General features: G+C 35.9%; 1 protein-coding gene and 1 long non-coding RNA gene across 6 annotated transcripts; both read right to left on the bottom strand.

Annotated features, from left to right (window-relative positions):
• Positions 1-5,135: 5,135 nt before the first annotated feature.
• Positions 5,136-6,471, bottom strand: LOC113281474 (chlorophyll a-b binding protein 7, chloroplastic-like). The gene is made up of 3 exons (XM_026530223.1): positions 6,130-6,471; positions 5,495-6,047; positions 5,136-5,400 (listed from the first exon to the last, which is right to left on the bottom strand). Exons 1-3 carry the CDS (start codon positions 6,375-6,377, stop codon positions 5,383-5,385), a joined length of 819 nt encoding a protein of 272 aa, XP_026386008.1. The 5' UTR covers positions 6,378-6,471; the 3' UTR covers positions 5,136-5,382.
• A 2,865-nt stretch (positions 6,472-9,336) lies between these two features.
• On the bottom strand, positions 9,337-14,290 carry LOC113281473. 5 transcript variants are annotated; one of them, XR_003326171.1, is made up of 6 exons: positions 14,148-14,290; positions 13,747-13,825; positions 13,550-13,677; positions 12,873-13,445; positions 10,091-11,583; positions 9,337-9,858 (listed from the first exon to the last, which is right to left on the bottom strand). It is a non-coding gene; the product is annotated as an uncharacterized LOC113281473 (long non-coding RNA). The 5 variants fall into 5 exon arrangements; XR_003326172.1 differs by lacking the exon at positions 13,747-13,825 and having other exon boundaries at positions 12,873-12,963; positions 13,263-13,445; XR_003326170.1 differs by lacking the exon at positions 13,747-13,825 and having other exon boundaries at positions 12,873-12,963; positions 13,293-13,445.
• Positions 14,291-17,765: the final 3,475 nt, after the last annotated feature.

Raw genomic sequence — 17,765 nt, 5'->3', positions numbered from 1 at the left:
TAGTAGATGCTACGGGGTTGTTGGTTGCAATCAGAAATTCGGTTGTTGGATACAAAAAACCTCTTGTATATGCCTTCACCGAGAGATTTTGCGGGGAAACAGATACTTCTCATCTTCTGGTTGGAGAAATGACAGTAAATATAAATGAGAGATGTTGTCTTTCACCCTTACAAGGAAGTATTTGCTCAAGGAAATATCCATGGTTGCAAGGAGCAAGAATATTTTGAACCTTTGTTTTGTCCTAAAGGATATATAATGTACAACCTGATGAGAGTGGTGAGACAATGTGATAGTGTAAAAGATATCCTAACATCTAAAAACCCCAAATTTAAATTGGATGCAGAGTGGTAGTAAGTCTCTCGATAACGATCTTGAGGTTGTTCACGATCCTTATCCAACATCTACATATTGGGACAATCATAGGATGACCTGATTCCAAGAAGTGGGTGGAAATCCTCCGCCGAAGAAGGATAATTAGTCGATTCCGCACTGCATTCCTTGGTATCTCGAAGTTTTGCATACTCGTGTGATACGAATAGATGATAGGCCCCTAATCAAGGACAAAGAAAAATCTCTCGTTTTCCTGGTACGTATTGTTACTCCCTTAGTTATGTTGATGGTTATGACATGTTTTGTTGAATATTTGTTGTTTGAAATGAAAATATAGAATGCGAATCAGGCATTTGATAAATAAATCACGGGAATGTATATGTCAAGGAAAAAGAGTTAAAGAGAATGAAGAAAGGATTGCAGTATATAATGCCCTTGAAGATGTAAAATCTTAAGAAAGGTTTGGGGAACCGCCGGAGAAGAAAAAGTCGAAGAGGAAGAAATTCGTTTCGAGAAAAAGCTCTCGGGGTCAATCAAGCACATCCCAACTTGATAGTGGTGATGAAGATGCATCCGAAAAACGACCTGCTAAACGAGGACAAAGTGAACGTGATAGGGATGTTGATGGTCATGAAGATAATGAATGAATGGTTTCTTTATTTTCTAAACTTATTTCTTTAAATATACGGATAATTACGGTGTCAAAACTTATGTCTTAAACTTATGTTTATTTAAATTATGTTATGTTTTTTTCGTTAGTCTATGAATCTATGTGTTTATTTGGTTTTAAAACCGGTGTTTTTGCCTAAGATACGACAAAAGGACTACAATTTGTGCCAAAAATGCAGGTATTATGGCTGTTCATTTAGCCGGAATCGGTTTACGTATTACAACGTACCTTTCTCCTCAATTCCAAGTTCGGAATCGGTCTGTATTATATACTATATAGACCAATTCTGAAATTTCATTCTTTTACACTGGTACATAATCGGTCCGTATGTGACATTTATATACACCGATTTTGAGAAAAAATATATAAAAAATTCTCACATCCCAACACAACCGTTCTATGTTTTGGTCCATATAATCCGATTATTGTAAGGAAAACTACCATTTTTCTGTACGTTTTTCTTTGACAAGAATCGGGTTACATGTGCAATATTATAAACTGATTGTTTCGAGGTAGGTTTTAGATGCTTTTGCAACGTCATAATCAGTCTATGTGGACATACATAAAACCAATTGTGCGGATCGATTTCAAAAAATATGAACTTTGAGTCTTCATCTATATAAGAACAACCTTATTCTCAAGCACATTTTCCCCCCAACTTGCGACTTTGAGCCACTCCTACTTCATCCACTCCTCAAATAGATCCTGGAAAATGTATTAGGATTCAAAAGAAGATATGCAGCTTGTGAAATCGTTCATTCCCGCCTTCCACGAGCGTCCCACTAAAGTATATTCAATGTTTTGGAAGAGATCCAAAGAACTATATTATGAGCGCACCATGAACCCAAAAAACCGTAGATGGAGAAACTTAGCGTATCGATCCGGATGCATAAAAAGAGCAATACGAGAGTATGTTAAAATTAACAAAATGGTGAACGACCATCATCCACAAACTCATCCTCTTGAAAAAGTGAGTAATACGATATTTTAATACCTATCTCATCGTTTAGTGTTCGCATACAACATTGAATAATTCATTTCATTTCATATGGAAAGATTCAATGTCCTATGGAGAATACGACATGGGGAAGGAAAGTTCATTCACCACAAGAAATATGACGTGTTGTACTGTCGTGCTCGGAGGTTCATTGACGACGTATTGATGTGCAAGATTCAAGAATTTGCATACTTAATTGTCCTATGTAACGTGATGATTTCCCTAAACTATGAATGAATATTTTGCGTACGAAAATCGATTTATATGTACATTTATAAGATCCGTTTCCGCTAATCGGTCTACGAGGTAAACCATTAGGATCAACTCTTGGTGTACATCTTGAAATAAAAACATCAACCTAGAAATGGCATACGAGTACACGACCATCCACTGATTCTAGGTTGATTCAAATTCTTTTAAAGTTTTCATGATGGATTAATGTCAGTTGATTTCGTGATTAACTTGATTAAATGGCTACTAATCACTCGAAATAACACTGACTACTCATGGGTAAAGTAGCCATTAACGAATATAGTTGGCTAAAAGGTTTTTCATTTTACTTCAAAATGTTTTATTTTGTCACATGATGATAGGCCCCAAATAATTCACCTAGGCACGCCCCAAATTAGCCAGGAGGTTAAGGAAAACAAATAAAGAACCCATGGATTTTTTAATTTTAATTCTAGGAAATGTGGCTGCAGAAATTTTTCCTTACAATGTGACATTGATGAGTAATTTTTATATTGTTACTCCAACATAATTTTTTTTGACTGAGTCCACCTCGTCATCAAGATTCCGTGTAATGGGCCTTTCTTATTGGTGTATTACACTGCAAAAGCCAAGAAGCGTATTGCCCAAAATCTTGCACTTATGCTGATAGGTCTAAGAGCATCCACAACTACTTATGTCATACCATTTTAGCAGTAGCAGTACTTGATCACAACTAATGAGTTACACCATGTTTGTTTATTCCTGACTCATATGAATCGTCGGGATCTGACTGAAATCACCTGACTCATCTGGTTCTGACTCAATATATTTGTTTTGAGTCGGATCTGATTCAAAAGTTAGTGAGTCACTGGTTTATTCGTATGAGTTATGGGTATTTTGTTACCTGGATCATATGGGTCCGAGTCAGGGGTTAGGTCTGAGTCAGATCTGACTCAAAATAGAAGACAAATAGTCTGACATCTATCTCGCGGCGAGTCAGGGGTTGATTCAGATCCAGATCGCGATTCATATGCAAACAAACAAACAAGGTGTTCGTAAATATGTGTGTCGGGGTTTTGAACAGAACGAGGTTTCAAATTGAGCCTCAGTTCTAGGAAGAGTTTAAACTGAGACTAAGGTGTAGAAAGAGCTTAAAGCAATGTCTAAGTCACGGGAGGAGTTTTAAACTCTGCCAAGATACCTAAAAAAGATTCATGAGTCATCTGAATGTGAGTCGTTTGGATCTGACTGAAATCACCTGAATCATCTGGATCTAACTCAATATGTTTCTTTTGAGTCAGATCTGACTTAAAAATTAGTGAGTTAGTGGTTTATTCATATGAGTCAGCGGTATATTATTACCTAACTGAAACAAGGAAGAATAAGGGGTTAGATCTGAGTCAGAGGGCGAGTCAGAGCTGACTCAAAATAGAAAACAAACGGTCTAACATCTGACTCGTGGCGAATCAGTAATTGACTCAGACCCAAATCGCGACTCAGATATAAACAAACGAGGTGTTAATCTCTGCCCCATGTTTTAATCGTGGTATGTTGTATCATTTGACAATTGCTAAACTCATATGGTATTTACCACATGAGTTGCATACATGATACATATGACATTGTACCTTTTTTTTTCCTGACATTTTTAGGGGCGACCCCGAAAGAATTAGGGGCGACTTTTTTATTCCCAAACCATAGACAAGGTTATCGGATGTTCTAATGGTTTGGAGAATACCTAGATGCCCCTTTACAATCGGTAGTTTAGTATTGATTTTATCAACCGATTATGGCTGTGATCTTCTCTTCTTTGCTTTGTTTTACAAATAAATAAATTTGGAACTACTATCACAATCGATAGATAATAGACATCACGAAACCATCGATCGTGAAAATAGAGATATTCAAAATTTCATTGGTTTTTATAAATTTTGGATATGGGGCGACCATAATCGGTAGATAATGAATATCATAAAACTACCAGCTGTACAATCGGTAGGTAATAAACATCATGAAACTACCGATTGTGAAAATAGAGAAATCCAAAATTTCATTGATTTTTGAAAATTTTGAATTTGGGGCTACTACCATAATCGGTACATAATGAACATCACGAAACTACCGATTGTATAATCGGTTGGTAATAAACATCATGAAACTATCGATTGTGAAAATAGAGAAATCCAAAACTCCATTATTTTTTGAAAATTTTGAATTTGGGGCTACTACCTCAATCGGTAGATAATAAACATCACGAAACTACCGATTGTACAATCAGTAGGTAATAAACATCGCAAAACTACCGATTGTGAAAATAGAGAAATCCAAGATTCCATTGGTTTTTGAAAATTTTGAATTTGGTGCTACTACCACAATTGGTAGATAATGAACAATCATGTAAATACGAAAATTTACTACCGATTATATTTGTGTAGAGAATTAGAAAATTTAAGGATTTTGACACAATCCAATTTTGGGTCTACATTGTAATCGGAAGCCAATTAAATATCATTTTGTACCGATTATAGATATATTGTGGCTCAGTAGTTTACAATCAGTAGACATGGTACTCAATTATCTACCGATTCAGGGTTGCTCTCAATCATGTGAAAATGGAATTTCCTTTGTATAACAAATTTCTCCCGATTATAAACTTAAGTACCGATTATAGAAAGCATATTTGCCATTTCGAAAAATTTGAGATAAGAGGTGGCTTCGTTTTACGATTGGGTGATCCTATTTTACTTTATTGGTCGTCCCTAATTCTTTCGGGGTCGCCCCTAAAATGCGAGTTTTTTCGGGGTCGCCCATAGTATAAATATCATTTTAGCACACCCATTGTGGATGCTTTCAGCAAATGTTTATACCTTTATATAGTTTTGTAGCTTGCCTGATCTGTTTACAGAACTATGATATGTATTACTATTAGAACCAAATCATTAATAAGAATATATGAATAGAAAGGTAAACACAATGCTCATAGATTTTTAATTACAGACCAAGACATTACTTTGGCACAAACTCTCCTCGTCTAAAGTACACTCCCACAACCCATGCATTATAACAATTTGATAATCTAATTTAATTCACATAATTAAAAAGATTAATTATTTCCCGCCCCATAAGCACTTCGATTTCAGCCGCCATCGGTTCATCAATCGATCCAATCTCTTGTTTACTGTGGGGTGAATGCCTAATCAACCAGCGAAAACCATTAACAATGTCAGAAGTGGTGTAACGATTGTAACTTAGTTAACAGTAAAAATACTCAGCAACTGGACACTTACTTGGAAAATGGTGGCATGACCAGGGTCAGCAAGATGAGCAAAGAGGTTGTCAATGGGGCCAACACCAGTGTATTGAGCTTGAAACCAAGCACCCATGACTGCCAACATAGCCAATCTTCCATTCTTGATCTCCTTAGTTCTCAATTCCTTGAGTTTCTCAGGGGAAGCAGAACCCCAGCCAAGTGGGTCAAACCAAAGTCCACCGGGGTAACCGACATCAGTCCCGGTGAGCTTGTTGTTAGGGAAGACGGGATCAGTGTTGACGGAACCGGGTTTAAGGATATCTGCCCATCTTCTACCTTCTGCCCAACCGATGAGGACGAGTTCGATAACAAAGAGAGTGGTTGTGTCTGTGAAGTATTCTTGTTCACCAGCAGTGTACCATGATGGTGTGTTTAGGATGCCAATCTTTGTTAGAAATTCTGGAATGAAAATACCAGCAGCACCTAACATTGCCCATCTGCAGTGAACTAATTCTGCTTGTTGGTTCCACTTCAAACTCTCTGGGTCTGATGAAAGTCCAAGAGGATCAAATCCAAAGTCTCCTGGTAGGCTGCATTCGTACAAGAAACAAATACAAATGAGATGAGAAATAGAGATGATTTGAGGGGTAAATTCTCGGGTATTGGATTTACCTGCCGTCGAGCCATGCTGGAGGGGTGCTTCCTGGGAACCAAAGAGGCCGTTCGGAATCGGTAGCTGCTGCAGCAGAGACGGAGAAGGTACTTCTTGAAGCTTTTACAAGAGCGTTACTTGTTTGTCTAAGTTTTTGTCCAACAAGGAAAGAAGCCTTTGTTGCTCCCAAAGTAGTTCCACTACTCTTCTGAGAACTGGAAGAGATGGCAACAGCTGCAATAGCAGAAGAGGTGCAAACAGATGCCATTTTTGTTGTTGTTAAGCAAATTAACACCTGGAAAATGTATGAATTCTCTGACTTGTTTTGGTTCTAATGGTAAACACTTGAAACAAACTTGGCATACATAAAGACCAAGAGATGGGGCTATCTTGATTGGATAGGAAATGGATTCCTGATTGGTTTATGTATTGCCATTTGGCATATAAGAATCTAATATCTTATTTCATTACCTCTTAGAACTCTGCTGACTTGGAGAAATCTGAACAAGTGGTTGATATTTCATACAATCCCAAGCCACTAAGCAATAGGGATGCGTGAACCACAAACATAAATTGTGCAAGGGAAATTTAAATAATACTAATACACACGCATATTTTAAGTCTTGAGGTACGGAGAATGGTTGGACTGGACACCGTTGGGCATGTAACTTTTAGCTTTGTGCTTGGCTTAGGTTAGGTTAGCTCACGGTTGAAACTAACTGAAAAAAAATTGAACTCAGGTGATGCTATTTTGCTTTATAATTAATATCCAAAAATCATCTCACAGATTATGTTTATAAAACTGGAAATTGAAATGCAATTGCATCAACAAAACCAAATAAAAGCCAAGCAGCTGCACCGTTTCTCACTTTCTCTACTTGTCTTTGTTGCTTCTTTCCTGAAAGAAGCCCAAGACAACCAACCTGGGACTCGGAAAAAAAAGACGAGACAAGAGTCACAACTCGCAAGACAAGTCAACCTTATGTACTCTGCAGCCCATTTTCGTCCTACCAAAGAACAAGCAAGCTTATAGTTCTAACAACCAAGATTTATGTTCAAGCCAAAGATTTATGGGCCAGCTTCCTACCATATATTTAATAAACCGGTCAAAAAATTTAAATCTTTTATAAAGTGGTATTTCTGTTAGATATAACATTTGGTCCCACCAAGCTGACTTAGTCAATCATGGGGCTTAAAATTACCACTACATCCTCACCCTTACGTTATCGATTCTTCTTTTCATTCGTTTCTTCTTGTTTATGTTTGTCTCTCCCTGTATCTCAATTCTTCTCGTCGAACTCAGATGATTGATGAAAATAGAAGTGATCTCACAAGCAGTCAATACCGAAGATGTGGTTATTAGTGAAGAAGAAGAAGAATGGTTTATTAGTGATATTTGGCAATTTTGAAGTTTTTAGGGTTTTACTGGATGCAGCAGCGAAGCTGAAGTATAAATCGAAGATGAAGTTGAAATCGGGGATGAAGAAATCAAAATCCAGGTAAAAATTTTAGAACCCACATGTTAATTAACTTAGTCTTTAATGAAAACACATGTTTGGATGGTGAAATCAATTGATTTCGATTGTTCGAATTTTAGGGTTTGGGGCTCTTTCCTTTTCTTTTTTTGTTTAATCAATTGACTTGATTTGCAGTTGTGATTGAATCATCGATGTAGAGAAGAACAAAGAGGAAGAAATACTGATGGATTTGAATTATTTGAACTCAAGAAGAGAAAAGTGCAGGATCGTGTTCGAAGATAAGAAGAAGCTGTGAATGTTGATTTCCATGGGTTTTTGATGAACTAGGAAGTTAGGGTTTGTCGAGATGATGTGAAATGGAATAAGATATGAAAGAAATTGGGGAGATTGACAAAAATCAGGGTTTGAAGTGCAGTTCAAGTAGTTGTTGAGTATTTGTGACAGATTTGAAGCAATGGGTTTGTTCTTGAATTCAAATTGACAAGTATTAAAAGATTTTGATGTTCTGATGCTTTAGTTTATGATGAGCAGGTGTTGGTAGTCACTGGCAAGGATGTAAAATGGATAGTTGTTAACCAAGCAATAACCAGGTTATGAAAAGTTGCTTGAGTTGAGCTCAAGTTGTGAGTAGTTTTGAGCTGAGATAATAGCTCATGTGGTGGTGTTGTTTTTTTAGAAAGGAAGAAGAGTTGTTGTGGTTGATTGGCTAAGAAGATGGTGTTACTGCTGAAATGAAATTGCAGGTGCAATTGGTGGTTGTTACAGGGAGAAAATGAGAAGTGGCTGCATCTGTTGGCTTATGTTGTGATCATGAAGTTGTTGCAGGGGTTCTAAGTTCAACAAAATGCAAGGATTAATGGGTTTGATTTGTTTATCTTGTTGCTTACAGGAAGATGAAGCTGAGATGACATTAGTGTTATAACTAGGTTCGATGTCAGTTAAGATGAGAAGGAGAGTAAGAGGATGGCTTTGTTTGAATGGGTCTTGGCTGAAGAGAAATCAAGTAGTTCTGGTGGTGTTGGAATTGTAGTATATGAGTTTGTGGTGCTATTGAAGGTTGATGTGGTTTTAGTGGAGCTGATAGGTGTCGGTGTAGCTGAAATGAAAGTCAATGGGTTGCAGGTCCAAGATAACAAAACAATGTGTTGTTGTGCTGCAGAGAAGCTACAGAAATGACTTAGTTGTATGCTAGGACTATGCACGGGTGAAGAATATAATGGCTTGAATATGGCTCAGGCGAGTTGACTCACCAATCCAGACTGACTCACCGAGGGTTAAACTATCTTTTATTAAGGAGGTTAACTGACACGCGTGCATTTAACGACTGTTAACCGTTTTTTGAAAAAAACGGGATGGAAAAGATCGATCTCGGCCACTTTATATAAACATTCAAAAAAACGGCCATTTTGTGAAATACATTACAAAAACATGGCCACTTTATTAAAAAACCATTACAACTTATTCTTCGTAGGCTCCTCCTGAAACTTATTAACCTGAACACCTGTCAATTCCCAACAACCACTACTTTTGCTCCGACAGTATCTTTTAACTCTAGACTAGAGTTAAAAAAATATTTGAATTATCATTATTATCTAGGTGTTGCTGAACCAGATGATAACCATAGACGCGAAATAACATGAAAAAGTTTTTTTTTTTTTTTTCCTGATTGATAAATTAAAAGTCCTGTAGATCGGAGGTAGAGTACATAAACTATTGACTAAAAAGTTCAACACTTCCTACACTATATTATAGTTAAAGTACTGTCAAATCCATATAAATATTGGTTTTGGACACAATCCCAATCACATTCCTAACCGACATCTACGATTGAATCTCTAATTCAAACAACATAAGAAGCTTTAACTCATCTATCAGATCCCATAAATGACCAAAAGAATACTTATTGTGATTATCTTGTGCTATTATGACTTTAGTTGTATCAATCACATTTAGATGCTCATCACAAACTATCTCCTCAGTAATCTGACTCCGCCTTTTGTTTAGGATCAATCAAATCTGGTGGAGCTTATGCTGGTCCACTTACTAACGGCATGCACAATTTCCTCTACAACTAACACAGATTTTCTTTAAATTCTCACTTTGATAACTTTGTTTTAGCCTCCACAGATAGTTTGTGATATGGAAGGCTGCAGGGGACATGAGCTAGCAATTCCACATCTGCTTGAATTTACATTGTAGCTTGTCACAGTTCTCCCTGGACTCTTCTACATGCTCCGCACTTATACTTCAATGCTGACATATGGAACGCTCCTGCAAATTTCACCCATGAATCCATATTAGGCAAACAGAATTTATGCTGATTAAACTTCCAAAACGGAAGTCATCAATTAAAGCATGTCAAAAGCTAAAATGTGAATAGACGTCTCAACGGAAACAGAAGTGATACCAAATATTCACTTGCATGTTAATCATTCTAGAGCCTTGGTTAACAATGAATCGCATATACTAATTACTCTTTCCATATTAAATATAGAAGTTGTACCTTAATTTTTACCGAATTTCGCAGTTGCATTCTTTTCAATTCGATCTGCTCCTCATGCAACCCATTCTTAAACACATTCCAAAGAACCATATCTTCCATGTGAAGTAATGTCTTCCCTGAACACTTGCAATGTAATATCCAGGTTGTATTAATGCCAAATTACCAATAATTAACTTCAAATTACCAACAAATAACTCTTAATTAATTTAATAAATTCCGATTAATAAAAGGTAAAAAATGAAAACCATTAACTTTTAGAATAGAAACAATCAAATGCCACTATTTCTATTTCCCATTACTGGAAAGTTTTACATGTTGAGCACTTAATCCCACCTAAATATAATTGTTGTCTCTTTTGGAATTATTATCAGATGTTTACATGTATGATCATGTTGTTTGAGATTTCTTAAATGTCAAAATCTGAGCAAACCCAAGATGTAATATGAGATATACATATTGTTGCTCCCTGTAAACATAAATCCCAAAGTGTCAAATGGGACTTTTGTCATGTACCTGCAGACCATATGTAGAGTGGAAACTGTAAAAACAACGTCTGCCAGAAAAACACTTAAAACCTTTAAAACCGACTGCCTTGAACAACCCATAATAGCCAGCTGGTGGAAGCAGACGTTTCATTAATTCATAATACTAAAAAAAAAAAAGATTTGGTTCAACTGAATCTCTAGCTCAAATAAAATATGATTGAAACGAAACAAGAATCCGAAATTGAAATAAACTTGTGTTCACTACAAATAATCAAGTTCTAAAGTAAAATTCACTAAACACACGTCAATCAGTTCCAAATCCAAAAATAATTTAAGAAACATACAGAAATCCAAAAAGCAAATCACTATAAAAAAACTACCAAGGGAGCATCAGTGAAATTTCACGTAACCAGTTCTTGTCAGGTGGTGTCCCTGAAGAAAAGGAATCTGCAACACTTGAAATAGGAAGCTTCTGCACTTGGTTTCATGTCAGAAACTAATAGATCAACTAGCTTGAATTGCATTTTCATATCCTGACAGCACAAAACAAGTCATAAGTATCTAATGAAGATTAACAAAGAGATAGATGCAAACAAATAAAGATTAAACAAGGACTTGCAGTGACTAACAAAGAAATAACTAGTAAATGCAAATAAACTATTGTAATGACTGGGAAATAGAGTGACTGTCTCATCGATTTCAACTAATGTAGTGGATGCAAAATTGTTCATTATCTCAGCAAGCATCAACCCTTTCCAGATAACAATAATAAAGCTTTCATTCCCAAACAAGTTGGGGCAGGCACCACATGCCACAAAACAAACAAAATTGAAATTCGAAATGATGACCGGCATTTATTTAAAAGTAGCTTATAACCATCCGACATAAGGGCTTTTTGAATCATTTTGTCAATTTCTAATTGCGTGTCGACAACCGCTTGAACCATTAAGTCACCATTATCTTTCAGAAGTCAGTGATGATTGAGAGTGCTAAAGCAAGAGAGCCATTCTGCGAAGAAAAGAAGACAATCTATGAGAGTCAAATACCAGGAAAAAAAAATGTGTAGAACGACATATGGCAGACAAGTAAAAGCACAAGCTTAGAAAAAAGGCAGTTGGCTTCCTAGGCTGCCTAAAGAGTTATCTTACATTGGTTAACGATGCAACATAGTACAAGACTTCATTGTATTGCAATAATGTGGTTCAAAATTACTCCCTCCGTCCCACTCCTAAGTGACCTATTTGAAATTTGCACAATTTTTAAGGCAAGCAAGGAAAATAGTATTTTTAATCATTTTTTACAATTATACCCTTATGAATAATAACTAGTGAAATTTAAAAATGGTTTATCTCTCAAAATACTCCACGGATGTTCGCAAATTTCATACAATTGAAAAGCATTTTAAAACACCTACGTAACGAATATAAACATGCCTATCAAATTATACATATTTCATATATTATTTATAATTAACTAAAAGGATAATTCCGGAATATCTCATTGTTTAGTGATATAGGTCACTTATCATTGGGACAAAATCTAAAATCAAATAGGTCACTTAGGAGTGGGACGGAGGGAGTACATATTATGGTTCAAATTACGGACACGCGTATAAGACTTCATCGTATTGCACAACCACCACCCTCCAAAAGAAAAGAAAAAGAAGCGTCCGTGAATGTTCAAACACCACAAATAACAAATTTCTCTAGCTAATTTAGTTAATGAGTTTCCCCCATAAAAACTTGTTTAGTAAAATATGAGTTGCACCACTCTAATATACTGAGGAATTTTAAACTGCCAACGTAAACATAAACAAGATTGAGCATTTTAGCAAAACATTTTCTATCTATCTATCTATCTGTCGTTTTTTCTTAATTTTGATTCTGAATCTCAATTCTCTTTGCATAAGGATTAAAATGTAAAAGCATATTCCACATCACGTTATTGTTGCTATCAGTGTTTAAAATTCCTTAAGACTTAAGAGTTATCTCACAAGTTTCCTTAAACAGAAATCCCCTTGGTCATCAATCACTAATTTCAGTCACAGAAACATGTGCAACTCTATATTCACAATTTTGCTATCTTCTTGACTAAATGTTAAGGATGCAACACAACAACAATATATCATTTTCTAAATATGAGCCTCATGATTCCAAAGGTGCAAACACATATGATTCTTGGTAGAACCAATATGACTACCACCAAGCATAACCATAACTAACATGAATGACAAAGAATAAAACGTGCTGGATCATTTTCACAAACCACACCCCAAACAAAAGAAAAAAAAAACTTACATACGACAGGAAATATCCCAGCCATTTGTTCATGCTAACCATCTCATCAATTCCGATGTTCACTGGCTCCTAGAAGTCCGATTTTGTCAACCTAAATAGAAGTAGTTTAGATCACCGTTTACAAAGTTTCCATGCCAGAACTTCAAAATTTGATAAGACTTAAGAGCAATTGATGATCCCATTTTTGACAATTCAACGAAATACGTTCTCTATAAGTAATCTGAAGTGCTAAAATCCCTACCGTAATACTTTCTATCTGCAAAATAAAAATTGAGCAGAAGGGGGATAACAATAGTGATGTGCATTTAAAAATAAAACGTGAACGACTACTGATGAGATTTAAATATAAGGTATTTTAAGAAACATTGTAGTTCAAAATGATTCATGAACCTGGAACTAGAGATTTAAGAGGATAATTACGAGGCTTTTGTTAATTACTATTTCAGGGCACCCTCAATACATTCATCAATGGAAGTGAAGGTTCGGGTCTGTAGATTATCTCTCCACAACTAAAATCTTTAAGTGAATGTCCGCGCCTTCCTACGAAAAGAAGCAAGGGCCTTCTCCTTCCACCTGTTTTATTTAAACCATAATGAGAACATACATAACCAATTAGTAAAGAAAATGTAGACAAAGGCAAAAAGAAAATAAACCACCAATAACAAGAAGCTTCCTACCTTTCCATGTACTAATCAAAGGGACCATAAATGTTGTGGAATCATCCAATACAACACTCGACTCTGAAGTACTTGGTGTAATGCTTGCACAACTCTCAATAATGAAACTTTCAAAATGAAAGCGGACACTGCAGAGAGGTTAAAGAATAAGATCATTACTTTGGCAGGGAATCTTAGTTTTTTCAAATATATCTGACCTAATTTATCTTCGGCCCAAAAACTAAACTTTAGGTAAATTTAACTCCAAAATTTTTATGAACTCTTCAGTCATACGCCCTGCACCACATAGCAAACCATTACAATATATCTACAACCAACCTAACAAAAAGCACCAGCACAGACACAGTAACAAAAGCATACAAATAAAATGGAAGAAAAACCCCTCTCAAGCACAAATTTCATCCGCTCATGAAAACCCGAGTAGAAAAATTGAGAACCGAAACAAAAATTGAATAACTACTAACAGCCTAAAATAATTAAAACCAATCAAAAATACCCCGAATCCACATATTAAACCGTAAATAAGCAAAATCAATTAAAAAGAAAGAAAACCTAATTTGAAAAATTGAAATCAGAGGAGATAATAATGTTTTTATACCTTAGAATTTGTTTCTCATGAAGTTGTTGAATCTGTTCATCCAATCCGTTTCACCACCATCCAAACTGTAATCTCCCCACGCAGACTTAACCATGCACCTTCTGGAAACTCCATTATTTACTAAACTTCCCCTTGGTGTTACGTCTTCCATGAACTATGTTTTTGGGCATCCAAGAAAATTTTAGGGCATAACGAGGGTGTGGTGTAGGCTGCACAACGGGTAGGGTGGGTAGGATATGACCTATTTCGCCACCCTATCTGCTAAATGGCGGGTAAGAAATTTTTTATCCGCCACCCTATCTATCATTGAACGGGTAAGATCCTATCCGACCCATTAATTGACGGGTCGGATAGGATAGGGTGGCGGATATAATCGTTTTTTTTTTCTTTGTTCTTGATTTTCTGGTTAGTGGTTACTACTGTGTATACAGAAAATGTTTCACAAAAAATAAAAAATAAATCTTGCAACAATACAGCAAATAAGAGCCAGCCTATCTAAATATGTACCGAATGGTACTGCCAATCTAACTAGGGAAAAATGAACAAACAAAGTATCCTGCTAGGCACAAAGCCATCTATAGACTCAAGAAACAAGAGTTCTATTCTTTTCAAAATCGACGGTGAATCCAGCATAATTCCATGTTTTTCATGTAATCGTGTTCTTCATATAAGAGTATCATCATCAAAAGCTCTTCATATGACCTTCTTCTTCAATCATCATCTACAATGATGGAATACGAACTAAGATCACCAAATAAAGCTGCATAACAACATATAAAGCGAATCAACATCAAAATCTCTTTATACGCTGCATATCAAAGCTGATTAACAAAGATTAATTTAGAGTCGTAACATATCAACAATGCAGTAGTACTCAAAAACGCACTAGTTGGCAAATTACATAACATCAGAATAACAAAGAACACCTTCACAACAGTCTTCCACTTAACAAGGCTTTATAATTTTGTTGGGTGAATACACGGCTTGCTACTACAACATATATATAGTTTGTTCGAAAGAGAGTGGTGAGAAAGAGAGTGTCTCAAATCTAAGGTAGAAAGAAGAATATTAACCAACCGATTACTCCATCTGACAAGTTAACTATCTCATATGCTTATCACGAAATCAACTGTATCTAGTTATTCAAATCTTATGTAGCAATATTAATCAGTAATCGGTATCAATAAATCTATTAGTTTTCACCAGTTTAGAATTTTTGATGGCCCCAAAAACAACATCTGTTAGTCTGTTACACCTTTAGCTAAGGTCACTGACAATGAGAAGTTAACTAAGATATCAAGAGAAACCAAAAAAATCTATATGAAAGGAAAAACAATGGTTTCCTTAGACATAACCAGTAATTTGTATACCATGTTTCCTAACGAACTTGAAGGTTAAAAAATTTTAAGAGCATACATACATGTCTATTGATAACCAAAAAGTTTTTTTTATCTCAAGACCAATCACAAGGAAGGAAAATATAATGCTGAATCTGAATAATGTAAGGTGTGATCTCAGTTGGTCTTACCAGTTTAGGACCACTAGCTACATATGCTGATGTGAAGATCAGTCTCAAAAGAAATTTAAATTAACAAGCCTCGGAATTGCATAATACGTAACCAAGGCGTTAAGCCATTCAGTTCCAAAAGATGTTGTTCTTTATGATTCAATAACCTCATAGGCTACATCTAAACTACAATTTGTTAAAAATATGTAAGTGACCAATAACGTCATCAAATGGGGAAAATGAAAAAGTGTCGTGCTCATTGTTTTACCATTCCAAGTAACATTTGGACCTTAGCAAAAATCAAATATTAGAAGAACACAAGGAAAGGTGTAAGCATAGTCAGTGGCGACTCAGTTCATCTGTAAGGCACATCACATGGTTTACAAAAAGCAAAATGAAAAATGAAAAATCAAATCCCGACATAGTAATGCAATTCCTGGTCTACAAAGACTAAAGCAACTATAAGAGCTACAGACAATATTTAAATCATGGTAGTGGCTATTAACTACACAATAAGTCTCAGCCACCAAATTATTTCTTACTTTCGGGCAGGTGGTCAATCAAACCACTGCACATTGCAAGCAGAGAACAAAATTAGATTGGGCTACAACCTACTGTAAGGAACCCATCGACTGCTAATAAGAAAATCAATCAACATCTGTCTAGAATTTCGTATGAAATTAGATGTTAAAACATGAATCAGTTTTATTTATTCTAGAATCAAACTGGCCAAGATTAGTACATCATTAAGAGATAACAGAGTATGCATGAGACAACAGAGTACTTAAGATTAAGAGATAATCATTCATATACAATTACTAGCCCTCGTAAGCAGACACTCCAAGCAACTCAAAAGAGAATCATGACAAGATAATCATATATCTTACCACATAAGGCAATACAAGTGAAAAAGCTTTAGCCCCCTGTAACTTCCATTTAATAGATGCAGATAATTTCCTGGCGTGAAAAAGAAGAGCACAATCAAATCAATGGAAAACACAATGAGGACTAATCAGATTGCATCACTTTCACTCCCATCTTAGAAACAACTGGAAGACATGATTGCATTTTCCCATCTCTTCAGTTACCTTCAATAAAATTGTAAATTTACTTATCTATTATTTATTTTGTCATTTAATTTTTTTTGAAAAAATAAAATTATATAATTTATGTTTTTCTTTTTCCTTTTCTGTTTTTTTTAAAGAAGATTAATCATCATTAATGTAAAGGAGTTTACAAGTATTGGATGGAAGCCTGGCGACAATCCGGACTCTAATCCTTTTTTGGATAACAACACCTATCATGTGAAAAAGAAAATCTCCAACAACAACATTCTCATCATGACTAGCCATGTAATTTCGCAGCCTCTTCAGGAAATCCACAGTACCACTCCCTAGCCCACCCAAGCTAGTGAAGGCAAAAACACCAAACCCCAGCCTCTAACTCGTACATTTCTCTAGATACTTGGCCCTCTTCTTCACAACTGCGTTGTCAATATCCCGACCAAGAACAAAATTACGATCCCAGTCACCCGTAAAGGGGGAAACACCGGTAACATCAAAGCACATATCCTGACCACTATCCCAACCATACACAAGGATATTCGCGGGTCCTAGGGCCAGTCCATTGTCAGAGAGAAGTCTGAAATCCACTTATTTTCTGGTTGAAACACCCGCTCGATAACAAATATCCACGAAGGTATCACGGACAAGATCTTGCCTATATTTGAACCCAACCCCTTTATTGCAGTGCAAGGCATGGTCCCCAAAGATATCGATCCCTTTACCACAAGTAAAACACAAATCTCCAACTTCAAAGAGATGGATCCCCAATCTATAACGCAAAACAGCACGAAACTGTCTAGCCCCAATTGTTTGATTAAGCCCATCAATAGGAATCGCCATCAAATAATTCTGAGCATGCTTGACTCTATTACTCTGCCAAAGAGCTAAATCACGCGCAGTCATATTAAACTGGGTGGATATATTCTTCTTCGCCGTATCAAAATATTTGATTGCCAAGGAGCTCATAGAATGGGGGACAATATCATCAATGCACAATGAAGAATCATTAATATCACATACCTTTTTAAAAAGAAAAATTTCCTTTTA

The sequence above is a fragment of the Papaver somniferum genome, chromosome 5, assembly GCF_003573695.1.
Source record: "Papaver somniferum cultivar HN1 chromosome 5, ASM357369v1, whole genome shotgun sequence".
In the NCBI taxonomy this organism is placed as follows: Eukaryota; Viridiplantae; Streptophyta; class Magnoliopsida; order Ranunculales; family Papaveraceae; genus Papaver; species Papaver somniferum.
This window is presented reverse-complemented; position numbering and strand designations above follow the sequence as displayed.